The following is a 27,441-nucleotide window of genomic DNA, read 5'->3' on the forward strand; positions in this document are numbered from 1 at the left end:
AGGCACGTAGAATTGCCATCGTAATGGGGGTCAGCAGCCACTATGTCCTTTCCAGATGCCTCAAGGTCAGCTGGATATAGTGCAAATAGAGTACATGGATAAAATCCAAAAAGAAGGACTTCCAGACCAGCGTTTCTCCTCCCATGAAAGATGTCAGCACTACTGTGTTTTTATTACTGTGTGCTGACATCTTTCTTGGGAGGAGAAGCGCTGGTCTGGAAGTCCTTCTTTTTGGATTTTATCCATGTACTCTATTTGCAATTACAGACTAGTATGTCATATCTGGGACATAGACTGAGGACAACCAAGGCTGCCTAACCTTATCATATCATTCTAACGTATCCAAGCGAATGGCCACGATTTTCGTTAACAAGAATGAATAACAAGAAAAGTAACAACTTCAGTTTCGTGAAGTTTAGATTCTTTCCATTGGAAAGCTACATCCATGTATGCAGCCAACCAGACAAGTGAATGAATATAAATACAGAGTAAATGGTTCCTCTCGGTCTATTCCCCAGAATATGGCGTAAAGGAAAAAAGTGGTTAGCACAGAGCTCACTGCTGACCAAAGAGTAGAAACTACTGGGTACGTCAACCACGTGTAGGACATCAAACCCAGAAAGCACAAAGGTGAGACATAGATGTAGACGGCCTTCGTCATGTAAACCTAATAAATAAAACAAACACGTGTGGAAGCACCTCATATTATAAAATCTGCCCCAACGCTTGTATTCTGCTGAGGAGGCATGTTAAAGGGGTACTCCACTCCCCAGCATTCAGAACATTTATTTCCGAACGCTGGTGTGGGCTTCGGGGGTCACCATGCCCCCTCCTGACATCACGCCCCACCCCCTCAATGCAAGTCTATGGGAGGAGGTGTGACGGCCGTCTACACATATTGGTCTCGCCCCATAACCCCCATGCTTTTTCTGTTACCTCCTCCTCTGTGTTCACTGTAAGTGCAAGGACCTGTCATCACATCATCAGGAAGGTCCTTTCAGATACCGTAAGTGTTGGTGCTGGTCTGTGGTCTCTGTGCAGCCCAAACAGATGTGGGACCGCAGTCCGCTGCATTCACACAAAATTGCAGTGTGTATGCCGCTATTTTGCACGAATTGTGGCAAAATGCAGTAATGTGCCTGTGGTCCTATAGGTGATCTGGGAGCTCCCTTGGGGATGTGGGCCCTGGGCAATTGCCTAGGTTGTCCGCCTAGTGCCTTCCCTGAGGAGCAATGGAGCACGACATTCTGACAAACTGACACCCTAACGATTACAGGGCTACTCCCGTGCCCCAGCATCTGAACATCCGGTTCGGAAGGTTTGGAGCAGTGGCCGTGGTTGCACGCCCCTCCATTGACATCTATGGGAGAGGGCATGACTGTCATCACACCCCCTCCCATAGACATCAATAGAGCGACATGGCATCAAGTTGCAACTGCGGCCGCTGCGCCAAGCCTTCTGAACCGAATGTCTAGAAGGCTGGGGCACTTGTGTAGCCCTTTAGCCCAATAAAAGACAAGTAGTATGCCTTCCATAAGTATTTACCCCCCCCCCCCCCCCCCTTATAGCCCCCCTTCCCCAATGAATGTTTTGCCCATACTTGGTTGAACCACCTTTTGCTAAAATTACAGCAGCCAGTCTTATGGGGTATGTCTTTGCCATCTTTGTATGGAAGTATGTGTCGCACTGCCGCTCAGCCAATCACTGGCCAAGACTGGACATCGCTGCACAGAAATTCTAATTCCGCCCTCCGCAGGAAGAGCTGACATTTTGGTTCTTTCTGCAGAATCTGCTTGGACATGCATTGCCGTCTATAGAGATGGCACATTTCCGAGCAACCTCAACGTCATCATGTTCTGCCGGTGCCTGCAGAATTTTCAGGCCAGACATTCCGCCATGTGACCATATCCAAATAATGAAAAGTTTGGGATTCGGAACATCTGCCACAGAAATTCCGTAGTGTGAATAGTGCAGCGGAATCCCATTAAAATAAAATGTGAGGTTGCCGCAATGTGTTTTCCACTGTGGAATTTAATTTGGAAAATATGTAGTGTGAACGGGACCCTAACAGTTAATAGTGGAAGCAGCCATATTGCTTACCACCCAGCTTTCCCAGAAACACACAAGTCAGAATATTTTCTCACTTTATTGCTTCCCTCCTTGTGAAATTCACTTTATTATTTTATTAATATTACGATTTTATCGACTATTTCAATGATTTTTCTAGTAAAGCTCCGTAGAGCGTCGCGTCCCCCCCTCCCTTCTCCTCAGAGGTGAGGACGCCCGCACGCGCCTCACAGGGTAGTCAGCAATATTACAACGCAACCGTACGCCCGCCATCTTGGACGCGACCACTTCTTAACTCATAGGGGGGGGAGCGCTGTTACTTTTTCTCCTCGTTTATTTTACCTCCAGTGTTTTTTCTTTCTTTCGTTAACCGAATACAGCACAGCCAGGCGTCTACATCCCTACGGTATCCACCGAATACGTTTTATCCTGCGTTATCCCAGCACAGGTTTATGTGAGGACACATATGTGAGGTGACCTCCCCTCCGCTCGCAGTTGGTTCGCTCCTTTTCCGCCCGGCGCCGGGTTGTGTGCACATGGCCTGTTAGTGCCGCCAAGCCTGAAGCGTCTTCTCTTTAGGACCCCCAGAGCAGGAAGGGCCCCCCGAACACGTCGTCCGCCACCACGGGGAAGCACGGAGACTCCGAGTACGTACAGAGCGGAGAGAGCAGGGAATGCACCGGGCGGATAACGCGCTAGACGGGCCTGAGCTGGACATGGAGGACGAGGAGGCCACCGAGGAGGAGATGTCGTTCAGTGACCCGGAGGACTTCGAGGACGATATCACGGAGGAGGGTGAGGACTGAGGCGTCAACCACCCCCCTTTATAGCTGGGCATGGTATGGCCCTGCTAGGCCTCATAGAATAGCAACCTCCAGATGTTGGGGCGGGAACTACAAGTCCCAGCATTCTCTTAAAGTAATTTATAATTGTTTTATCACAACCACCATTATTTATTAGTTAAATAGGTGCTATTAGGTTATTGCTCACAGGATAGGCCAGGGTGCCTCCAGCTGTTGCAAAACTACAACCCTTTGGCTGTCCGGACATGCTGGGAGTTGTAGTTTTGCAACAGTCAGAGGCACCCTGGTTGGTAAACACTATGTCCGGGCATGCTGGGTGTTGTAGTTTTTCAACAGCTGGAGGCCCCCTGGTTGGGAAACACTGTCAGGGCATGCTGGGTGTTGTAGTATTGCAACAGCTGGAGGCACCCTGGTTAGCAAACACTGTCAGGGCATGATGGGAGTCCTAGTATTGTAACAGCTGGAGGCACCCTGGTTGGCAAACAGTGTCAGGGCATGCTGGGAGTCGTAGTATTGCAACAGCCGGAGGCACCCTAGTTGGGAAACACTGTGTCAGGGCATGCTGGAAGTTGTAGGTAGTCTTGCAACAGCTGGAGGCAACCTGGTTGGGAAACACTGTCAGGGCATGCTGGGAGTTGTAGTTTTGCAACAGCTGGAGGTCCAAAGGTTGGAGACCACTGGTATAGGGTATTCTATAGAATATCAGATGCACAGTATAAACCCGACTCCTCTTTATTGTATTAAGCGAGTCATTTACTTTAGATAGATGTTGGCCCTGGACATGTTAAGCTCGTCTCTTGCGTACATTTGCTCGCTCTGCCAATATGATCATGCATGTGTTCAAAATTGGGAGATAGAGGGTTTGTAAGCCAAGACGTGACAAATTTTGTTTTGGATCTAGGAGCCATAAAAAAAACACAGGAACCAAAAAGGTAGTTTTTTTTTTTTTTTTTTTTTAAACAGACTTTTAATCAGCTTTTATTCATTTTACATTTAAATGACGTTTATTTATTTAAATTTTTTTTTTTTTTGTAGAATGTGATCTGATCATACATTTTCAATTTTAGCGTTGATTTTATTATTATATATTTTTTTCTTGTGTCTATCCTGTTAACCCCATGCCCTGGAATTTTATGAGCAGTTGTTCAATTGCTTATATAGATCACTGTAATGCTTTTGCGTTATGTTGATCAGAGATCGGCGCTGTATTGCTTCTCTATTGCTGTATCAACTGCCGATTCTGGGACTGTACCGAGGTTTAGTACAGGCCTGAGGACCAATCAGCACCTTGTGATAACATCATGCAGGGGGGGGGGATTTTGCTGGTTCGGACCACTAGACCACCAGGTTTGTGCATAATGACTGTTCAAAATGCTGCATGATTTAGGGTACGTTCAGACGAGCGAATTTTCGCAGCGTATTTCGCTGCAGATCCACCGCTGAATCCTGGCTTTACATGTGCCTGCTCGGAGCGACAATACGCCGCTACGAGCAGACACACTGCGATGTGCGAGTTGCCGCGCGCATGCGCAGTATACTCGCAAATCGCGGCAGCTCATTGAGCAGGGGGAGCGGCCGCGATGTGTGTGAGTATACCACGAATGCGCTGCGACTCGCACATCGTTTCATTGTGTCTGCACGTAGCGGCGTATTGTCGCTCCGAGCAGGCACATGTAAAGCCAGCATATAGAGGTCCTTCAGCGGCGGATCCATAGCGTGAAATACACTGCAAATCCGCTCTTCTGAACGTACCATTATACAGTAAAATATTGGCCATTGCAGTGATCTCCAATGTCTGTCATATGGGCGGGGATCAGCTGCAGATAGCAGCCGGTACCTGCTGGGTGTAACTTGGGCCCGACTCCTGTGCGCCCTTCAAACTTTCTCACCTAATGCATGACGTAAATGTACGTGATGGGTTGGGAATTGGATCATCCCGCAGCAGTATGCTGTGATTTGATGACCTCAGGCCTGGCACGACACCGGGAAAGGCTCGTGGCCAGGCCATCACAGCCTACATGGCCATAGAAAAAGCCTTTTCTTCGGTCTTTGCCGGTCACTCCGCCCCTCACTTTTGTGAATAGCCAATGAAAGGCGGCGACCAGTTCTCTTGTCCTTTACAACCACACACAGGGCTGACAAAAACCTTGGTGCCAGAACAAAATTCTTAGCTGCCATGCCGACCTGGCGCCTGGGATTTGTCGAGCCCTGGGCTAAACTGCTGGCAGACACCTCTGGCTGCAGCTTAATTACCCTTGGGACCAAAAGATTTTGGTATGTCAAAATCCAAAGGTCTTATCTGCCCTTCCATCTGCTGTTGGGAGGTTCCTTTACACATTAGATGGTTGGTGGGTTTGGCCAACATCCACCTAATGTCCTAGGGACAGGAGTCTGAGTGTTTTCCAACAAGGGTGACTCCAGCTGTTGCGAAACTACAACTCCCAGCATGCCCGGACAGCCTTTGGCTGTCCGGGCATGCTGGAAGTTGTAGTTTCGCAACAGCTGGAGACACCCTTGTTGGAAAACACTAGTTTAGACCCTGATCAAGCAGTCCCATAGACTTTTATTATAGACATGAGACAGTGTCGGTCACGTGACACATTTGGGGGTGAGCACGCTAAGCTTGCGCTTTTTTCGTCTCATTCTACCGATCGGTCAGGGTCTGAACACTCAGATCTCAACCCATAAAAACTTTGTTTTGGCTGACAAAAGTGCATAAAAATGCCCAGCTCTAAGTACTCCGGTCATTCCTCCCTGAAGGAATAAAGTGCGGCCGTCTGAAGCCTAAACCACGTGAGCTTATCATGCAACCATATGGTGGAGCGCCCGGCTCCGAATACACCCTAAAGGACAACATTGATACATGCCTTGAAGGCCGCATTCACATCACCATTTCTGCATCCACCGAACGTATATGTTAAAGTGAATGGCCTAAAATCAAATGCCGAAAAAAAAATCAAATCGGACGTTTTTGAAAATCGTATGTCAGACATATGGTAGTTAGTTTTCATACGGTTTTATCTGTTTTATAAAAAAAAAAAAAAAAAAAAAAAAAAGGAAAACAATTGTGCACGTTTATTATACTCAGTCGTTCTAAACCATTCTGAAGATACTGCACTTGTATTTAAATAATAATAATAAAAGAGTTGAATACAATTTGTTGTACCTACAGAAGCGTAGTATCTACTACTAAGCGAATGGCCCACCAGGACGTCAGCGCGCTCCAGCTCTGTACACCCCCCGGCTCTGGCTTTGTAGTAAACCCCCCTGGATTTGCTGTGCGCTGACTATTGTGGATAATCTTGTCAGCACAGCACATATGTACATGTTCCCAGCCGCTGATAGAGATTACTGCACACACAGACCGCATAACTGGGGACCCCTTTGTAGTTGCAATACAGCACGTCTGTCTCTTTCTAGGAGCTTGGATGCCACACGTAACAGGACATTGTGTGATGTCACATGATCAACTGTTACTGTCCCCTCATCTCTCCCCTGTCAGTCATTACTGTCCCCTCATCTCTCCTGTCGGTCATTACTGTCCCCTCATCTCTCCTGTCGGTCATTACTGTCCCCTCATCTCTCCTGTCAGTCATTACTGTCCCCTCATCTCTCCTGTCAGTCATTACTGTCCCCTCATCTCTCCTGTCGGTCATTACTGTCCCCTCATCTCCCCTGTCGGTCATTACTGTCCCCTCATCTCTCCTGTCGGTCATTACTGTCCCCTCATCTCCCCTGTCGGTCATTACTGTCCCCTCATCTCTCCTGTCGGTCATTACTGTCCCCTCCTCTCTCCCCTGTCGGTCATTACTGTCCCCTCATCTCTCCCCTGTCGGTCATTACTGTCCCCTCATCTCTCCTGTCGGTCATTACTGTCCCCTCATCTCTCCTGTCGGTCATTACTGTCCCCTCATCTCTCCTGTCGGTCATTACTGTCCCCTCATCTCTCCTGTCGGTCATTACTGTCCCCTCATCTCCCCTGTCGGTCATTACTGTCCCCTCATCTCTCCTGTCGGTCATTACTGTCCCCTCCTCTCTCCCCTGTCGGTCATTACTGTCCCCTCCTCTCTCCCCTGTCGGTCATTACTGTCCCCTCATCTCTCCCCTGTCGGTCATTACTGTCCCCTCATCTCTCTCCTGTCGGTCATTACTGTCCCCTCATCTCTCCCCTGTCAGTCATTACTGTCCCCTCATCTCTCCCCTGTCAGTCATTACTGTCCCCTCATCTCTCCCCTGTCAGTCATTACTGTCCCCTCATCTCTCCCCTGTCAGTCATTACTGTCCCCTCATCTCTCCCCTGTCAGTCATTACTGTCCCCTCATCTCTCCCCTGTCAGTCATTACTGTCCCCTCATCTCTCCCCTGTCAGTCATTACTGTCCCCTCATCTCTCCCGTCAGTCATTACTGTCCACTCATCTCTCCCCTGTCAGTCATTACTGTCCCCTCATCTCTCCCCTGTCAGTCATTACTGTCCCCTCATCTCTCCCCTGTCAGTCATTACTGTCCCCTCATCTCTCCCCTGTCAGTCATTACTGTCCCCTCATCTCTCGCCTGTCAGTCATTACTGTCCCCTCATCTCTCGCCTGTCAGTCATTACTGTCCCCTCATCTCTCGCCTGTCAGTCATTACTGTCCCCTCATCTCTCGCCTGTGTCAGTCATTACTGTCCCCTCATCTCTCGCCTGTGTCAGTCATTACTGTCCCCTCATCTCTCGCCTGTGTCAGTCATTAGTGTCCCCTCATCTCTCGCCTGTGTCAGTCATTAGTGTCCCCTCATCTCTCGCCTGTGTCAGTCATTAGTGTCCCCTCATCTCTCGCCTGTGTCAGTCATTAGTGTCCCCTCATCTCTCGCCTGTGTCAGTCATTAGTGTCCCCTCATCTCTCGCCTGTGTCAGTCATTAGTGTCCCCTCATCTCTCCTCTGTCAGTCATTAGTGTCCCCTCATCTCTCCTCTGTGTCAGTCATTAGTGTCCCCTCATCTCTCCTCTGTGTCAGTCATTAGTGTCCCCTCATCTCTCCTCTGTGTCAGTCATTAGTGTCCCCTCATCTCTCCTCTGTGTCAGTCATTAGTGTCCCCTCATCTCTCCTCTGTGTCAGTCATTAGTGTCCCCTCATCTCTCCTCTGTGTCAGTCATTAGTGTCCCCTCATCTCTCCTCTGTGTCAGTCATTAGTGTCCCCTCATCTCTCCTGTGTGTCAGTCATTAGTGTCCCCTCATCTCTCCTGTGTGTCAGTCATTAGTGTCCCCTCATCTCTCCTGTGTGTCAGTCATTAGTGTCCCCTCATCTCTCGCCTGTGTCAGTCATTAGTGTCCCCTCGCTTATCTTCACAGGTAACCTCTGCTGCAGATTACAGTACTATGTGTGTGCAGTGCAGCCATGTATGAGTGACTGCAGTCGGCTTGGTATTAAAAAAAATAAAAAATAAAAACTTTTAACTTGAATGTTGCCTTCTTTAGAATTACTTGGCGATATCCTGAAAGATCGACCCCAGGAAGCGGACGGCATTGACTCTGTGGTCGTCGTGGATAATGTACCACAAGTTGGACCAGATCGCTTGGAGAAGCTGAAAAACGTCATCAATAAGATTTTCTCCAAGTTTGGGAAGATTACTAATGAATATTATCCAGACGTGGAGGGGACAACCAAAGGGTGTGTATGGGTAAATGGTATTAGAGGGGCCAGAATTATTAGAGGGGACAGAATAACCCGCTGAACCTACATAGTCTTTATGGTGCATTAAAGTGTACCTGTCGTCAACAAAAACTTTTTATATAATGTAGATAATAAAGTTATAGGTATATTTGTAATATACATTGGTTAAAAAATGTCTATATTTTTGGGTGAAAAAATGCTGTCCCTGCAGCTGTGGTCTGTGTGTCTCTATGAGGAGTCCAAATACAGGAAGTGAGGGAGGACAAGCAGGGCTGTGTGCAGACTCCTGGCTTGTTAATCATCCTGATGTATGAACCAGAAGCATGTTACAGAGCCTCAGTGCACACTGTCCTGCTTTTTCTCAGTGTACAGAGCCCTGCTTGTCCCCCCTCACTTCCTGTATTTGGACTCCTCATAGAGACACACAGACAATAGCTGCAGGGGCAAAAATATACATATTTTTTTAACCAATGTATATTACAAATATACATATACAGTGACCCCCAGCCTACGATGGCCCAGACATATGATCATTTCAACATATGATGGCCTCTCAGAGGCCATCGCATGTTGAAGGCAGCATCAACTTACGATGCTTTTGTATGTCGGGGCAATCGCATAAACTGCTATTCGGCAGCCGTTTACGGTGCCCCGTGTGGTCCGCTGACGATCACTTACCTGTCCTCGGGGCTCCGGAGCGTCCTCTTCGGGATCCCCTGCATCGTTGGCGATCTCCATCGTTGTCATCATGTCGCTGCGCACGCCGTCCCGTTATCCAATAGGACCGGCGTGCATAGTGACGTGATGGTGGCGACTGAGAGCGAGGATGCCGGGGAAGCAGAGGCCTTGCCGGAGTGTCGGGGGACACTCCGCGATGGAAGGCGACATCCAGGGCAGCGGGGACACGTGAGTATAACCTCCAATACCAGTGGTCTACAACCTGCGGACTTCCAGATGTTGCAAAACTACAACTTCCAGCATGCCCGGACAGCCGTTGACTGTCCGGGCATGCTGGGTGTTGTAGTTTTGCAACATCTGGAGGTCCGCAGGTTGTAGACCACTGTCCTATTCTTTACATTGCACAGATCCCTCAACATACGATGGTTTCAACAAACGATGGTCATGTTGAGGGACCACTGTACATATAATGGTATTATCTATATTATATAAAAAGTTTATGTTGAAGACAGGTACACTTTAAGTGAAGATTGCATGCTGCGCTCCTATAGTATGAGATGAGGTGGCCATGAAACAATCTCCATGAAACCAGAGTAAACAATAGTACATAATTATATATATTCCCTAGAGGTATTATAGCTGTAGCACACTGAGGCTAGATAACCACATCAGATTCATTTCCTCACTTTGGGTAGTGGAATAGTATCAAGCACTTTTAATTTTGTTTCCTGCTTAAAGTTTCTTCCTTAATTTAGATTTCTCTCTATTTTAGATACATTTTTCTTGAGTACGCATTACCAGCCCACGCACAGGACGCCGTGAAGAACGCAGATGGCTACAAGTTGGACAAGCAGCACACCTTCCGAGTGAACCTCTTCACAGATTTTGATAAGTGAGTTCACTTTGCTTACATGTTTGCTATCTATAATATTTTTTTTTGGTGGTATCTTATGATAAACCAATTGTTTACTCTCCTGCAGATATATGGTCATTTGCGACGAGTGGGAAGTTCCTGAAAAGCAGCCGTTTAAAGACTTTGTAAGTGCATATCGGGTCTCTGCACATTGTTTTGCAAAGATGCTTGCAGTTAAAGGGAATCAAGCATTTGTTTTTACCATATATAACTCTTGACAACGTGTTTTTTATATATAATATATATATATATATATATATATATATATATATATATATATATATATATATATATATATATTATAGTGAAATCTTTATCCACACCATCCCCGCGGGATGTTTGCCCCCAGGAATGGTGAGGATATGAAGTTGTAAAGTCTCCCCCTGCTGTCCCGTAAGAAGTCCCCTTCGGCGGGGAATTATACTTACTTAGTCCCATCGCTTTAGCCGTAGTGATGCCCCCTCTTGGTTTGATTGACTGCCTGTGTCTACGCTCTACGTCTTTTTAGGCCGGTGTTTCCCCAACCAGGCTGCCTCCAGGTGTTGCAAAACTACAACTCCCAGCATGCCTGGACAGCCAAAGGGAGTAGATTGATTGATTGACGCGGGCTGTCAATCACATTGAGAGGGGATCACTGTGGTGGGACTAGGTAAGTATAGCTCCCTTCTCAAGGGACTACTTATGGGGTAACGGGGTAACTTACAACCTTCATATCCTCACCACACCTGGGGACAAAAACGTCCCCCGGGGACGGTGAGGATAAATGTTTTACCATATAGAACGCATTATTTTTGGTTAAAATCGAATGCTTTGTTCCCTTTAAGTTATTGTGATGTAGGGGGAGTTTTATTAAAGCCCGTGTATAGGAAGGTGCAGTTGCCCATAGCAACCAGATTGCTTCTTTCAGTCTTTTTTTTTAAATGAAGAAGCAATCTAATTGGTTGCTATGGGCAACTGCACCATTCTTCCTCTACACAGGTTTTGATAAATCTTCCCCATAGAATCCAGTGCATTGTTTCCCAACCAGGGTGCCTCCAGGTGTTGCAAAACTACAACTCCCAGCATCCTGGGAGTTGTGGTTTTGCAACACCTGGAGGCACCCTGGTTGGGAAACACTGGTCCAGTGTATGGTTGTTGCTCTAGTCACATGTGTTCATGGAAGAACTCTCATCAGCTTTGTTTCTTTCCTAGGGTAACCTCCGATCATGGCTGGAAGATGCGGACTGCAGAGATCAGTTTAGTGTCATATTCGAGTCAGGCGACAGGACGACCATCTTCTGGAATGACGTGAAGGAGCCAGTTCCAGTGGAAGAGAGAGCTGTACGCTATTTGTTTATCAATATAAGAATAACTAGTATAATTGGTTGTAAACTTGAATTCTGCATGCAAAACATAGGCCTCTATACTTAGTGTATATGAAACACAGGAGCTTTTTTTTTTCTTTTTGTGTGGGTTGTTTTATTTTTTTTTTATCTGAAAGTGTAGTCTATTATAGTTTTCTATATACTTTAGAAGATCGGAGGTAAAAAACAACAACCTGGAGTGTGAAGGTTGAGCTGTCTTATTTTTACCTTTAGCGATGGACCGAAACCTACGTGCGCTGGTCTCAAAGAGGCACCTACTTGGCCACTTTCCATCAGAGAGGTATTGCCCTTTGGGGTGGCGAGAAATTCAAGCAGATCCAGAGGTTTAGCCATCAAGGAGTTCAACTCATCGACTTTTCTCCATGTGAAAGGTACGTGTAAGGAGCATTAAACCTTCAACAAGGTTATGTTATGTAAATGTATACAATTTTCCAGTATACTGATGAAGCTTGTTTAGGACGAAACATGTCAGGGAGTTGTGACTGTTTCTATTTTAATGTTCAGTGTTTCCCGGTATATTAACTGTATAGCCTTCGGACTGCAGGTATAGGCTAATCCAGGGTGTCTCCAGCTGTTGCAAAACTACAACTCCAGCATGCCCGGACAGCCTTTGGCACCCTGGTTGGGAAACACTGGGCTAATCATACATTTATGTGTCAGGGTACGATCCAGTGTTACACAATATAGTGAGGTGGAAAGTAGGGATCGACCGATATAGTTTTTTTAGGGCCGATAATCGGGGGAGGTTAGGGCCGATAGCCGATAACTTACACCGATATTCCGGTATAAGTTATCGGCTATTTATCCCCCCTCGACACCGCTGCAGAGCATTGATTTAAAGAGGGCGCTTTAAATCAATGCACTGCAGTGGCTTTTGCGGTGCCCTAGGCCGCCGCCAACCTCTACTCTCCCCCTACCTGTCAGGGTGGTCCGGGCCATCCATCGTTCCTGTAGCGTCCGGGGGCGTTCCGGGTGGAGGGTGAACTGGTCCGGGCTGTTCTTCTTCTTCTTCTCCTCCGGCGGTCATCTTCTCCACTCTGGGCGGGCTCCGGCCTAGTACGCTGCATAGACGCCCGTGCGCAGCGACGCACCTGACGTCACGGCGTAGTGGCGTCTATGCAGCGTACTGCCGATACCGATAATGCCCAAAATCGTGATTATCGGCCGATAATATCGGCCATACCGATAATTGGTCGATCCCTAGTGGAAAGGTGTACTGACTCTGTTCTCAAAACTGGCACATATGCATACTGTATATTGGATGCCGGGGCAATATTAGTAAATTTAATCTTTCACGTTGTTCCTTTTATCTGTACATAATTAAAAGAAAGTTATATTTGGGTTATAAAGGGCTTTAGAGGGATACTCCGGTGCAAACCTATTTTTTATTTTTTTTTTTTAAATGAACTCGTGCCAGAAAGTTAAACAGATTTGTAAATTACTTCTATTAAAGAAATCTTTATCCTTCCAGTACTTTTTAGCAGCTGTATGCTCCAGAGGAAATTGCATTATTTTTTTTGTCTTGTCCACAGTGCTCTCTGCTGACACCTCTGTCCGTGTCAGGAACTGTCCAGAGCAGGAGAGGTTTGCAATGGGTATTTCCTCCTGCTCTGGACAGTTCCTGACACGGACAGAGGTGTCAGCAGAGAGAACTGTGGACAAGACAAAAAAATGAAAAGAATGTAATCTGTAGCATACAGCCGCTAATAAGTACTGGAAGGATAAAGATTTTTTAATATAAGTAATATACAAATCTGTTTAACTTTCTGGCACCAGTTCATAAAAAAAAAAAAAATTCCACCGGAGTACCCCTTTTAATATTGTCGTTTTGGGCACTTTTGGTTTTTGTAGATATAACTTACCCCTCACCCTTTTAAGGGTATTTTGTTTTGGTGTATTATTCATAATTCCTTAGATTTCTACTTTTGGGTCATTTGATGGTAACCTTCATTTGCTTCCATAGGATACTGATGGGCACACAGATGGTGCGGCTTGTTACAAGAGAGAGCGGTAAAAGCCATAATAGTAACTGGCCGAGCACTTGTGTGTGCATCTCTATTAGAGTTGAGCGAACTTACAGTAAATTGGCTCATAGCGAACCTCGCAGCTCGGCTGTTGATTACTTTAGTCTGTGTAAATTAGTTAAGTTTTCCAAGGGCTCTGGTTGCCTGGAAAAGTCCGGGATGACAGTTTTAGGTCTCCTAGGTCTGTATCCACCTTTTCTAGGCAACTCGAGCCCTCGGAAAGAGGAATTCATTTACGCAGACTAAAGTAATCAACAGCCGAGCGGCGAGGTTCGCTACAAGCCAATTTACTGTAAGTTTGCTCAACTCTAATCTCTATCCTCCAAAAGTAAATGTAAGTTCCTACTAGAAAACCGCAAGTGAAGATCTGATACAGAAAGTGTGTGTGTATATGTTTACATTATGCAGTGTTATCCTTCAGTTAGTGATATCTATTATTTTAAGAGGTTGTTCCATTAATCCTTTAATCCTAGGTCTTGTAAAAATTAAGCAAATCTGCTTTTAGGGTAGGGTCGCACGTAACGTATTTTACGCAGCGGATTTGCCAATGACCCGACCCTATATTGTGCCTCCAGCTGTAACACATCTGCAGCTTATTTTACGCTGCGGATCCGCGAAGGACCTGACCCGATATTGTCTCCATTGTGCTCTGAGCAACCACACAGGGACTTGCGAGTCACCGCGCGCATGCGCAGTGTACACCGACATTGTGGCCGCTCTGCAATATCTGTTAGTACACTGCGAGCAAGCGCGGCGACTCGCAGGCCTGTTTGGCTGCTTGTTGCGAGGAGGGGGCAGCTGGAGGCACAATATAGGGTCTGGTCATCGGCAGATCCATAAAATAAGCGGCGGATCCGTTACGCGTGACCCTACCCTTGGGGTGTAGTCACATGTACAGTCTCCTGTGCATATTTGATGCTGCAGACCTGAAGCTGCACATTTTATGCTGCAGATTTCAATGTAAATCTGCAGCTTCAAGTATGCACAGGTTACTGTAAGTGTAAATAGACCCTAAAACTGTTTCCTTGTAAAAAAAAAAAAAAATTAAACTACCTTGCTTATGTATTTCATCCCTTTTTTTTCTTATTTATATCTGTGCTGAATGTCCTGACTTTGCTGCAGTTCATTGTCCTTACACAGGAGAATGAGTTATCTCCATTGCTACATGCATATGGAGAAATTAAGACTATGAACACCAGGGGGCACCGGTGTACCACTATCAGTTTGACATGTTTGGGAAGGAAGAATTGTGGGGTAACTTTGTTGAGTAGCAAATGTATCTGTTGGTTGTGATTCTCTTATCCACATTCTTTTGTTTGCCAGTGTTTTTCAACCTAGGAGCCTCCAGCTGTTGCAAAACTACAACTCCCAGCATGCCCGGACAGCTGAAGGCTGTCCGGGCATGCTGGGAGTTGTAGTTTTGCAACAGCTGGAGGCACCCTGGCTGGAAAACACTGGTGTACACAGTATACACATATATGCAGCTATAGAGGTTTTTTTATGTTCACATTTTTTTCTTTTAGGTATCTTGTTACATTTAGCCCCCTTATGGACACTAAGGACGACCCTCAGGCCATTATTATTTGGGACACACTGACTGGACAGAAGAAGAGAGGCTTCCACTGCGAGAGCTCTGCACACTGGCCAATCTTTAAGTATGTGAAGTAATCCTATAGCGTCAATAAATGGACCCATTAGCGTATCATACGTGACTGAGGATCCTTCATCCCTTTTTCTAGGTGGAGCCACGACGGCAAGTTCTTTGCTAGAATGACCCCAGACACGCTCAGTATTTATGAAACTCCTGTAAGTGTTGAGCCGAAAACTGTATTTTCTAAGGGTGTTATTTGAAATTAACTGGTGCCAGAAAGTTAAACAGATTTGTAAATTACTTCTATTAAAAAAATTTTTAATCCTTCCAGTACTTATTAGCTGCTGAATACTACAGATTCTTTTCTTTTTGGAACACAGTGCTCTCCTGACATCACGAGCACAGTGCTCTCTGCTGACATCTCTGTCCATTTTAAGAACTGTCAAAGTAGGAGAAAATCCCCATAGCAAACCTATGCTGCTCTGGACAGTTCCTGAAATGGACTGAGATGTCAGCAGAGAGCACTGGACTCGTGATTTAACAGAGAGCTGTGTTCCAAAAAGAAAATAAAGATTTTTTAATTGTTTTATTTTGCTAGTTTCTTATTTATTTTATTTTTTTTTTTCACTGTTTGTAAGAAAATTAGTAGGCTTAAAATTTTTCCGTATACAGAAATCTGTGATCTGTAGTTTTAATCGGTACTAGAGATGAGCGAAGTTAGTGATTCGATTCTCTGCTCGGCAGTTGCTGACTTTATCCTGCATAAATTGGTTCAGCTTTCAGGTGCTCCGGTGGGCTGGAGACTCTCTCCTAGGACTGTATCCACCTTTTACAGCCCACCGGAGCACCTGAAAGCTGAACCAATTTATGCAGGCTAAAGTCAGCAACCGCCGAGCCGAGAAGTTCGTGACGAATCGAATCTCTGTAACTTCGCTCATCTCTAATCTGTACCATTTTTGTTTTTGATGGACTCTGATCACATTTTATCTTTTTTTATTTATTTTTTTTTTATTTTTTTCTGCTATATGAAGTTACCAAAAATGCGCAATTCTAGGCTTTGGTTTTTTGTTTCTGTTTACGCTGTTGACAATGCAGTTTAATTAACATTATATTTTAGTAATTCAGACTTTTACCAACACGGCAATACTCGCATATGTATGTTTTTGTTTACATTTTTGTACTTTGCCTCCCTCGCCCACCGCGATACACACCCCAGTGCTGCAGACAGTAGACCACATTGCAAGTCAGCTGTTCTATGGCCACAGTGATGTCCCACCTCAACCTGAGCAGCAATGTGACATGTTTTCAGCATCGTGATGTGTAGTTCAGTGAGGGAGGGAAGTTTTTTAAATTTTTTTTTTTTTTTAATCAGACTACCACACAGGCTCTTTATGGGGATTCAAACTCTCATAACAGTTACTAATGATGGTTAGATCGGCTTCTAATAACTGGTTAAATGGAAGGAGTAAATTATCAACTAAATATATAAACCGCAATTTTTTACTAGTCTTGCGTGATTTTACATTTTATTTTTTTCATTCCTCCTTTTAGTCTATGGGATTGTTGGATAAGAAGAGTCTAAAGATTACTGGAATAAAGTAAGTAAAATCTTCTATTTTGAGCCATTTTGTCATCCATCAAAAATATGTATTTCTCAACGCTGCATTCTGTCTGTTCAGAGACTTCTCGTGGTCTCCTGGCGGTAACATCATAGCATTCTGGGTGCCAGAAGACAAAGACATCCCTGCCAGGGTGACTTTAATGCAGCTGCCATCCAGACAAGAGATCCGAGTCAGAAACCTGTTCAATGTTGTGGACTGCAAGTTGCACTGGCAGAAGAATGGGGATTATCTGTGTGTGAAGGTGGACAGGACTCCTAAAGGCACTCAGGTAGGTGCGGGTAGGTGGTTTAACCAGCTGTAATGCAATTTTTTTTTTTTTAAAGCTTTGTCAATCTATTTCTGAATGCTTATCTGTTTTATATATAGGGTGTGGTGACTAATTTTGAGATCTTTAGAATGAGAGAGAAGCAAGTTCCAGTAGATGTGGTTGAAATGAAAGGTAAGCCTCCGCCCTCGTGGCTCGCTTATGCGTGGTAGAAATAATGGTTACTTGTGCTGGTTAAAACTAGAGCGAAAGTAAAGAAATAGAGGGGCACACAGGAACTGCATGAAAAGATCTAAGCCAGTGTTTCCCAACCAGGGTGCCTCCAGCTGTGGCAAAACTACAACTCCCAGCATGCCCAGTCAGCCGAAGGCTGTCTGGGCATGCTGGGAGTTGTAGTTTTGCCACAGCTGGAGGCACCCTGGTTGGGAAACACTGTCTTGAAGTATAGTATTATAGTTAGGGATCGACCGATATTGATTTTTTTTAGGGCCAATACCGATAATCTGTCACCTTTCAGGCTGACAATGAAAGGAGATGTTGTTGTTTTTTTATTTATTTATTTTTTTCAGTGTGATCTGTTTCTACCGTGGTTTGTACAAATTCCCTGGCATGCGTTGTAAATTGTGCTAACATCTCTTGTATCCTATAGATGGCATCATCGCCTTTGCTTGGGAGCCCAATGGAAGCAAGTTTGCCGTGCTTCATGGAGAAGTCCCCAGGATATCAGTCTCCTTTTATCATGTGAAGAACAATGGAAAAATTGACTTGATAAGTAAGTCCGCTCTACTAGGGTTGTTGTTTTTTTTTTTTGTTTTTTTTTTTTTACTATTCTCCTCCGTAAATTTGGTGATTTTATAACCTGTAATATGTTTTTATTTTACTCAATTTGTGTGTCCCTTTTCAGAGACCTATGACAAGCAGCAAGCTAATACAATCTTCTGGAGTCCGCAGGGTCAGTTCTTGGTTCTTGCAGGTTTACGGAGGTAAGGATGAACAATGATAAACCTCTTCTTATTCTGTTTTAGGCTATGTTCACACTTAAGAATAGGAGAGGAATCCTCAAGTAAAAATTCTGCCACAGAATGAACTTTTTTTTTTTTTTTTTCCTCTTTCACGCAGAATTCCGCATTAATTCCACACAAATTCCGCACGGAAAAAAAGGAAACTGTGTTTTTTATTTTATTTTTTTGCTGGATTACAACAACCAATTGGAATTTCCCTCTTTATAAATTTTTTTCGTGCAGAATTTCCACACAAATGCTGCGCCGAAACGATTTCAAGAGGAATTTTTTTTTTTACCAGGGACTTCAATGGACTTCTGCTCATGTATTCCACAAGAAGAATGAACATGTTCTTTCTTCTAGCGCAGTGGTCTCCAGATGTTGCAAAACTACAACTCCCAGCATGCCCGGACAGCCAACGGCTGTCCGGGCATGCTGGGAGTTGTAGTTTTGCAACATCTGGAGGGCTGCAGGTTGGAGACCACTGTTCTAGCGGAATTTACACAGTGTGAACAATGCAGAGTAAAATACATTGAAGTCAATGGTAAAGCAGATGTTAATTAATTCTAAGCGGGGAATTCAAGAGGAATTACTCGAGTGTGAACACACCCTTAGGCTATGTTCACCTTTCCGTGCAGAATTCCGCAGAAAAATTCAGCCGAAATTCAAAGCCCTTTTGACTTCAATGGGATTCCGCTGTTCCATTCACATGGCAGAAATTCTGCATTATGCTAAATTTTAAGACCTGTCTTTAATTTTGTAGAATTCTGCAGCAGAATCCTATTGAAGTCAATGGGGCTTTGAACTTCAGCAGAATTGTGTTTTTTTTTTCTTTGAACAGTGAATTCACCGTGTGAACATAGCCTTAGGGGTATATGTTGAGTGGCATGCCATGTCGAGTAAGTCTACCATGTGGTATACGATTTTATTTGTTTTTCGCTTTCTAGTCTAGTGTATCATACTGCCCTATACTATACAGTAGATAAGCATAAACTCCTCCAGTGTATAGTAGGGATCGACCGATATTGATCTTTTTAGAGCCGATACCAATAACCTGTGAACTTTCAGGCCGATAGATAACTTATACCGATATTCCGTGCATTTTAATACACACAAATATCCTTGGTAAAATGAGTGTGTGTGTACCCTGATAAACTGTTTCTGGCGCTTTAAATCAATGAACTGCAGAGGCTTTTGCGGGGCCAGAGACCGCCACCCGCCTCTCTCCCCCTGCCTGTCCTGAGTCCAACCACCGATGTTGCCTGATTGCCTCCCCCTGCCTATCCTCTGGCCAGAGACCGCCGCTGCTCCATTGCCTTCTCCATCCCCGGTTTTATAATTGCCTGTTCCCGGGGTCCGCGCTACTTCTGGCTCCTGCGGCGTCCTGCGCTGTTGCTTTGCGCAATGACGGGTGACGTTCTCAACGCGACGTCGCCGTCGGTGGCCCGGCGCACATTGACAGCTCAGGACACAGCTGGAGCCAAAAGTAGCGCGGACCCCAGGAGCAGATAATTATAAAACCGGGGATGGGGGAGGCAATGGGGCAGCGGTGTCGGTTTCTGGCCAGAGGATAGGCAGGGGGAGGAAATCGGGCAGCGTCGGTGGTTGGACTCAGGACCCCAGGACAGGCAGGGGGAGAGAAGCGGGTGGCGGCTGCGGCATTATCGGCAGGTTAGATGCCGATACCGATAACTTAGAAAATCGTGAATATCGGCCGATAATATTGGTCGATCCCTAGTGTAGAGCACCTGAATGGAGGCTACAATGAGTCCTGTGGAAAGTGTCTATACACTTAGCAGCTGCCGTAAATTGCTTCCCCTGTCTTTACAGCATGAATGGAGCCCTTGCCTTTGTCGACACTTCAGATTGCACCATAATGAACATTGCAGAGCATTATACAGCATCCGACGTGGAATGGGACCCAACAGGCCGCTATGTCGTCACTTCCGTGTCCTGGTGGAGCCACAAAGTAAGAGGCTTATAGAACACTTTATTCTGGTTCGTTGGCTATGGCTGCGTTCACACAACCCATCCCGTTCTTCTCCCGTCAAAAAAAAATGGACAATAACGAATGCAAACGGATGTTATCAATTTGTATCTGTTTGGATCCGTTATTGTTCAGTCAATAAACCAAAAAAAAAAAAAAATTTTGTTTTGTTCTGAGTATCCTCAGAAGTAAAACGGATCAAAAGACAGATTGAAAAAACGGATGCAAACGGATGACATTAAAGGCTCATTCATTTTCTGACTTCAATGTTAAATTTACTGTGTGTTTTTTTTTGACGAAGAAAAAATACTGCATGTGCCATTTTTTTTTCTGCCGTCAAAAAAACGGAAATGAGCCCAGATGGGTGCAAATGGATATGGGGCAGAAATGAGCCGACTGGAGTCAAACTGTGACTCCGGACGGCTCAGTTAAGTCAATGGATTTCAGCACCGGTCCGGCTGTGGTACAGGAGCGCATGGTTTTCCCCTCCCCCAGCCGGATCCGGCAGCCGTAGGCTGAAAACGTGGTGTGAAATCAAAAACAAAGGCCACTTTCACTTGACAATATTTTGGATAAATATTTATATTGGCAACCCAGGAGTGAAATCAAAATACAGAAGAAATCGAACTTTCTTTTCTTTGCTGTGTTTATTTTTGTTCATGTGTCTCTCAGCTGGGGATCTTTAATATTTTCTCATGATTCCTGTTTAGGTTGATAACGCATACTGGTTGTGGACGTTCCAAGGCAGACTTCTTCAGAAGAACAGCAAAGACAGATTCTGCCAGCTCTTGTGGAGACCAAGACCGCCAACTCTGCTAAGTCAGGATCAGATCAAGGTCTGTGAAGAATTTCTTTAGGAGTTTTCTTCTGGCCTTTTAACAATAAACAGATCTATAACGTTTTTTTTTCTATTTACTTTAACTTGTAGCAAATCAAGAAAGATCTGAAGAAGTACTCCAAGATCTTTGAACAGAAAGATCGTCTAAGTCAATCCAAGGCTTCTAAGGTAAAACTTTATTTTTAAAACCTAATGGTGTAGAGTTATTTTTGCTAAATAAGGCTTATAAAGTGAGACCACCTATGGTGGATCTGCAACATTTTTCAACGTGGAAAATGTATGCTACAAGAGGATGACATTTTCAAAAGCAGACATGTACTTAGATTTATTAGGCATGTGTAGTGCTCCACATACCTGCCATGATAACTAATTGATTTAAAAAATGTAGTTATCATTATTATTCCTATTTATTTTTTATTCGTATTATCATTATTTACTATTATAATTATTCACATTAAGGAGTTTATTTTATTTTATTCTTTGTCTGTTCCTCTGATGGACTGCCTTTATGTATGCTGCTGTAAAGTTAGTGGCATACATGGCACATAGACAAGGGGCGAGGGCCCTATGATACATTTGGTTCATACACTAGAATTGGAGCTAAAACAATATGTAACCAGCCCTTTGTTTTATAGACTAATGGACATAGATGTTACCTTTCATATAGTTTTGTGTTTATTTAATTGTCTAACTGTTTTGCCGTTGACATCTTTTGTTACCTAAAGGAACTGGTTGAGCGCAGGAAAACAATGATGGAAGAGTACACGAAATACAGAGAGATGGCACAGAAGCTGTATTTGGAGCAGAAAGCTGCTCGCATGGAGCTCCGAGGTAAGAATGTTATAAGTTACTATATTAACCCTAGGTTTACATTGATCGATCACCTACTGTGGGTTGGGGTTCTGGTAGCAGATGAGGATCTCTGGCCCCTGCATGGCTTCTCCAGATACGGGGGAGATTTATCAAAACTTGTGCAGAGGAAAAGTTGCCCATAGCAACCAATCAGATCGCTTCTTTCATTTTTAACAAGGCCTTTGCAAAATGAAAGAAGCGATCTGATTGGTTGCTATGGACAACTTTTCCTCTGGACAGGTTTAGGTAAATCTCTCCCATAGTGTTTTGTAGGACCAGCAATAACATAACTATAAATTAGCCCCAGATTTAAAACCAAAATCTGGCAAGTGTAGGGTCCCCTTCATTGTGCCTTGTACTGGACCGAGCTGTATTGACTTTTAATACCAGATAATTCCATTATTAAAAGGAGAGTTGTGCCTTGTAAACAATAAAGGAGATATTGGCATTTCCGCAGGCCCCTCAAACATAAGATCAGTGTAGTGGTTTAAGGGGTACTCCACTGGCCATCGTTCGGAAGTAAATGTTCCGAACGCTGTGTTTGCTCTTCGGGGTTGGCCACGCCCCTCATGACATCATGGCCACACCCCCTCAATGCAAATCAATGGGAGGGGGCGTGACGACCGTCAAACCCCCTCCCATAGACTTGCATTGAGGGGGCATGGCCATGCTATAACGATGGGCATGTCCGACCCCCGCAGCGCGAAAACAGCGTTAGAAACATTTACTTCCGAACGCTGGCCAGTGGAGTACCTCTTTAAACTGCTGCTCCAGATATAAGTTTTAGAGGGACCTTTCCCTTTTTCAATATTCAGTGTGACTCGGCAGCACCTTTTTTGCAAAGTAACCTGTGGCCTATAAGTGTTTGGGGACCTCAGAGTACAGAATATGTTCTGTACATTTTGTGGAATAAAATATAACCGGACTGTCTATGGCTTCATTTACAGGTGGTGTTGATACTGATGAGCTGGACAGCAATGTGGATGACTGGGAAGAGGAGACCATTGAATTCTTTGTCACAGAAGAAATTATCCAACTGGAGGAGTAGTCCACTAGCGCTGTGGTGAGTTGTACTTTGGCTTTAGTTGTATGATCTATATGTAATGACCGAGGTGTGTGTGTGTGAACACAGCCCGAATGGTCCACCTGGTGTGTGTGTGTGTGTGTGTGTGTGTGTGTGTGTGTGTGTGTGTGTGTTTAGACGTAAAGATGAGTGAAGAACTTAGTGATTTGATTCGTCACAAACTTCTCGGCTCGGCAGTTGCTGACTTTATCCTGCATAAATTAGTTCAGCTTTCAGGTGCTCCGGTGGCTGGAGACTCTTTCCTAGGACTGACCTTCTCCAGCCCACCGGAGCACCTAAAAGCTGAACTAATTTATGCAGGATAAAGTCAGCAACTGCCGAGAGGAGAAGTTTGTGACGAATCGAATCACTGTAACTTTGCTCATCTCTAATTAGGAGGTTAGTCTGTAAATGAGAAAACAATATTAAATATTAAAGGGGTACTCCGCCCCTAGATATCTCATCCCCTATCCAAAGGATGAGGGATAAGATGTCTGATCTTGGGGGTCCTGCACTGTTTAGAACGCTGGGTGTGGGCAGCGGGGTTGTGACATCATGACCATGCCCCCTTGTGATGTCACACCACGCCCTCTCAATGCAAGTCTATTGGAGGGGGTGTGGCGGCAGACAAGCCCCCTCCCATAGACTTGCATTGAGGGGGCGTGAAGTCACGAGCCCTGCAGCCCGCTCCAAGCGTTCATAACATTTTGGCAAAGGGAAAACCCCTTTAATTGTTTCTTGGTGTTTAATCCATTGACTGACTTCTGTTTTCTCTTTGTACAGTGTTTTCCTATCCAGCATCAACACTTGTCCTCTACCAAAATACAAAGCTCCAAGGTTCTGTCTTAGTCCTTCTCCTGCGACCGTGAATGGACATTACATCATTCCTGTCTGAAGTTGTGCCTTTAATCCTCACTGGAGGATCTTTCAAAGAGCGCTACTTTTTAATCTCCTAATCTCCTGTACCTCCACTTACTCCATCTCCTGCTCTGCTGCTGGTACGTCAGGAGCCTCTCTGCCTCACCATGACTTTGCTTCCTGAAGCTCGATGCACGTGGGTTCAGCTTGTGAAGGGCCTTTTCTACTTCCATAATGAATGGACAGACAGCAGTTCATACCGGCAGATGAATATTAAAGATACTCTTGTACTTGGTCCAGGAGTTAGTGTGCTGAACCAGCACTACAGTGGACTGTATCCTCCTCCATTCAGATTGCAACTTTGTGGGATTAAAGATCGAATTTAAAGTAAACCTATATTTAAAATGTCTCTGGTTTTATTTTATTTGGTGAGGTGCCTATGATGGTCCCAAGCTTGACAATATCACTCCTGCAATTCTGCATTTATATAATATAAATTATATATATATATATATATATATATCTCCCTTTAAAAAAAAAAAAAAAAAAAAAAAAAAAAAAAAAAAAAGGATATTAGTAGCTACCAACAGTGATGGAGCAGAGAAAAAGCTTCTAATGTAGCTATAAGTCCCCTATTCACTGCATACCCCCCCCCCCCCTCTTTTGTATAATAGGCCACTGCTAAGAACATAGACTGCATAGTATACTTTTTGTTTCCCTTCTGCATTGAGGCTATACATGGCATATTTTGGACAAATGCATCAGAATAATTCCCACATTTACCTCCATGTAAACAGAGCGTAATGTATGCAGAAATAAGATAATTGCTCACTGGTCAGATGCTACCTGGAAAATCAGTGCTAAATCGCAAGTGCTTCTGTGACCGTAAGGGTTATTTTCTCATGTAGATGTGACAAAAAGCAGTATACAAGTTTGCAAATAAATGAAAATTCATATATATCGATCTGTCTCATATCGATCTGTCTCATATCGATCTGTCTCATATCGATCTGTCTCATATCGATCTGTCTCATATCGGCTCCATTGGGGGACACAGACTCTGGGTATATGCTGCTGTCTCTAGGAGGCATGACACTATGGTAACCAAAAAGTCGTCTCCTCCCAGCAGGATATACCCGCCTCCAGGCCACTGAGCAATTCAGTTTTTGCTTAGTGTCTTAAGGAGGTGGACATGGTCTTGTGTTCTCTAGACTGGGTCTCATGTTTTTTATTTTTTAGGTTTAGGGAATATGTTAGTTCTTTATTCCTTTTTATTTCTCTTTTCAGGTGGGGACTCAGGAACACAATGTTCACTGTTTCCCCATTACAAGAGGTGGCAGGCATCTTGGATGTACTGTTAACCCCCTCTCGCCAACGGTCAGCCCTTGGGGTTTTACCTCATGGGTCCGGGTCCCCCTACCTCCCTGTTCGCCTCGCTATGAGCTTGGCTTGCCGCAGGTGAAATGGCTGACTGAAGAATACAGTCTGAAGACTTCTTTAGGTAAGCTCTTCAGCATGAGGTGAGTATCTTTCTCTCTCTAGGTCTTGCAACAGCTGGAGACCCTCTGTTTTTGGCCCTATCCTGCAGAAGCTGGGGCTGGCCTGAGTTATCTCATTGTTCCCAGGGGGATTGTTTTTTATTATTGGGGGAGCAGTGGCTACAGTACACAGTAAGGGGGCACTTTATTAAGGTGTGTGTGTGTGTTTTATAGTACACCCGCCGCAGGCTTCTTCCTGCGCTTTTTACTTTCACTTTCGGTTGCCGACGGCACTCCGCCCGCTCCGTCCCCGAACTCACTGCAGGCGGCGTGTGCACTCGGGGTTCGGAGCGGGCACCATTACTGAGTGAGTCCCGCTGTATCCTTTGGCGGCCCGGCGGACATTAGCTCCGCCCCCTGGCCGCATAAGCGCCTCGGTAGCGCGAAATGGCCACCAATGGGGCCGTGCAGGGGCCAATAACAGAGCTCCTTGCTCTGACCCGGCCTCTTCCTTCTATTGGCCGGAGTCTTTTCTCTTTTCCCTCTGCACGGTTCGTAGTTCTCACAGCAGCTGCCTTGGGACACAGACTTGGGTGAGACTGTTCATTTTTTTTTGTCATGTCTGTGCCCAGAACTGTTCCTCCCTCTAAGCAGATATCGTAAATTTTAGTTACCCATTACGCTTGTAAAAACTGCTCTGCAAAAATGCCAGGTTCTGCTGAACCCACTTGTTCTGCCTGCTCCACTGCTCCCCCAGACCCCCCTGCTATTTCTAACCCAGGTGCCCCTTCAGACCCGGTGGGTTCTGCCGCCCCTCCAGCCTGAGTTTCCTTCCTCTCCCAGTCTATATCCAACTTGGCACAGGTCTCCCGTTCTGTGGTGACTGCCTTGGAGAGGTCTACCCTTCACCAGCCCTCTAGAAGGTCCCGTTCCCCTTCTCCCTACGCTTCGCATAAGCGTAATAGGGGTGTCTCCTGGTAGACACAGGCGTTCCTCTCGCAGGTCTCGCCAGACCACTTTTTCAGGCCACAAGCGTCGCACTTCCAGAGGATGTTCCTGTGGTCGCCGCTCTGGCTCTCCTGAGCCACATACCAGGTTGGAGTCTCCCTCTTCCAGGGCTGCCTCCACTCGTTCACTCTCCTGAGCTAGCGGCCGAGGGTACTGATTCGGAGGACCGTTCGGACTCAGTGGACATTGGTTATGGCCATAAGAGACACCTTTAACCTAGAGGACCCAGGAACTTCGGACGCAGCTCCAGAAGTATCCTTTCATCATGCCCGACCCGCACCCAAAGTGTTCAGCTCTCACGCTGAATTTGAGGCCATTCTAGAATCTGCCTGGAAGCACCCTGAGAAGAAGTTTCAGGGACTGAAGAAAGTCCAAGCGCGATATCCTTTTGCCAAGGACCTTGTCTCCAAAGTAACTTCCTCTCCATCGGTGGATCCTCCAGTTTCCCGCCTCTCTAAAGCTACTACTTTGCTGCTGGTGGATTCAGCTGCCTTCAAGGATCCTGCAGACAAAAAGGTTGAGTTGTTAGCAAAGTATGCCTTTGAAGCAGTGGGTTCTTCCCTGCTTTCTGCCTTCGCCTCCACCTGGGTGTCTAAGGCCCTCTCTGTTTGGCATTCCCAACTCTGTCAGGGAATTCTTTCAGGTTCTCCCCCGGAAGAACTGTCTGCTCTGGCCCTCCAATGTTCAAAAGCTGGAAGTTTCCTGTGTTCTGCTTCCTTGCAATCAGCTCGCTGTGCTGCCTTTGCCACTGGTAATCTAGTGGCCCTCCGACATTCCATTTGGATTAAAACTTGGAACGTGGATGCTGCATCTAAGAAGTCTCTCACCGAGATTCCTTTTACTGGTTCCCAACTTTTTGGCAAGTGCCTGGATGAGATTATCTCTGAGACGACAGGGCGCAAGAGCTCTTTATTACCTCAAAACAAGTCTAGTACTTCCTTCCTTTCGGACATCTGGCCCTTCTAAAGGGTCCAGCCAGACGCCTCCACGGGACAAGAAGGTCCCCTTTTTCAAGGCGCGTCCCTCGTGGAAGCCGAACATCAGGCGTCCCGACCGTTTTGCGGCCAAATCGGGCAACCGTAAACCCACTTCTGCATGAAGGGACGGCCCCACCCACAGCTTTTTCTCGGGTGGGAGGTCGCCTCTTGCTTTTTCGAGACGTTTGGACCACGCACATTCAGGACTCCTGGGTCAGGGACGTGGTATCCAACGGATACCGCATAGAATTTGCCTCCCTTCTGACGGATCGTTTTTCCCAGTCCTGTGCTCCCCGATCTCCCTCGCTTGCAAGGGGATTTCGGGAGGCTCTTCAGTCTCTTCTTGTCCAGGGTGTCATTGTCCCAGTTCCTTCAAGGGAACGCTTTCAGGGTTTTTATT

At 45.5% G+C, this 27,441-nt stretch overlaps 1 protein-coding gene across 1 annotated transcript; it reads left to right on the top strand.

Annotated features, from left to right (window-relative positions):
* The first annotated feature begins 2,553 nt into the window (after positions 1 to 2,553).
* On the top strand, positions 2,554 to 23,970 carry EIF3B (eukaryotic translation initiation factor 3 subunit B). The gene is made up of 19 exons (XM_056536291.1): positions 2,554 to 2,862; positions 8,327 to 8,519; positions 9,973 to 10,092; positions 10,181 to 10,238; positions 11,305 to 11,433; positions 11,691 to 11,848; positions 15,025 to 15,156; positions 15,241 to 15,307; positions 16,644 to 16,690; positions 16,772 to 16,982; positions 17,081 to 17,153; positions 17,629 to 17,751; positions 17,884 to 17,962; positions 19,811 to 19,949; positions 20,678 to 20,803; positions 20,896 to 20,973; positions 21,531 to 21,636; positions 22,605 to 22,720; positions 23,504 to 23,970. The coding sequence occupies exons 1-18, from the start codon at positions 2,742 to 2,744 to the stop codon at positions 22,703 to 22,705; spliced, it is 2,061 nt and encodes a 686-aa protein (XP_056392266.1). The 5' UTR covers positions 2,554 to 2,741; the 3' UTR covers positions 22,706 to 22,720; positions 23,504 to 23,970.
* The last annotated feature ends 3,471 nt before the right edge of the window (positions 23,971 to 27,441 follow it).

This window comes from Hyla sarda, chromosome 8 (genome assembly GCF_029499605.1).
Source record: "Hyla sarda isolate aHylSar1 chromosome 8, aHylSar1.hap1, whole genome shotgun sequence".
Taxonomy (NCBI): Eukaryota; Metazoa; Chordata; class Amphibia; order Anura; family Hylidae; genus Hyla; species Hyla sarda.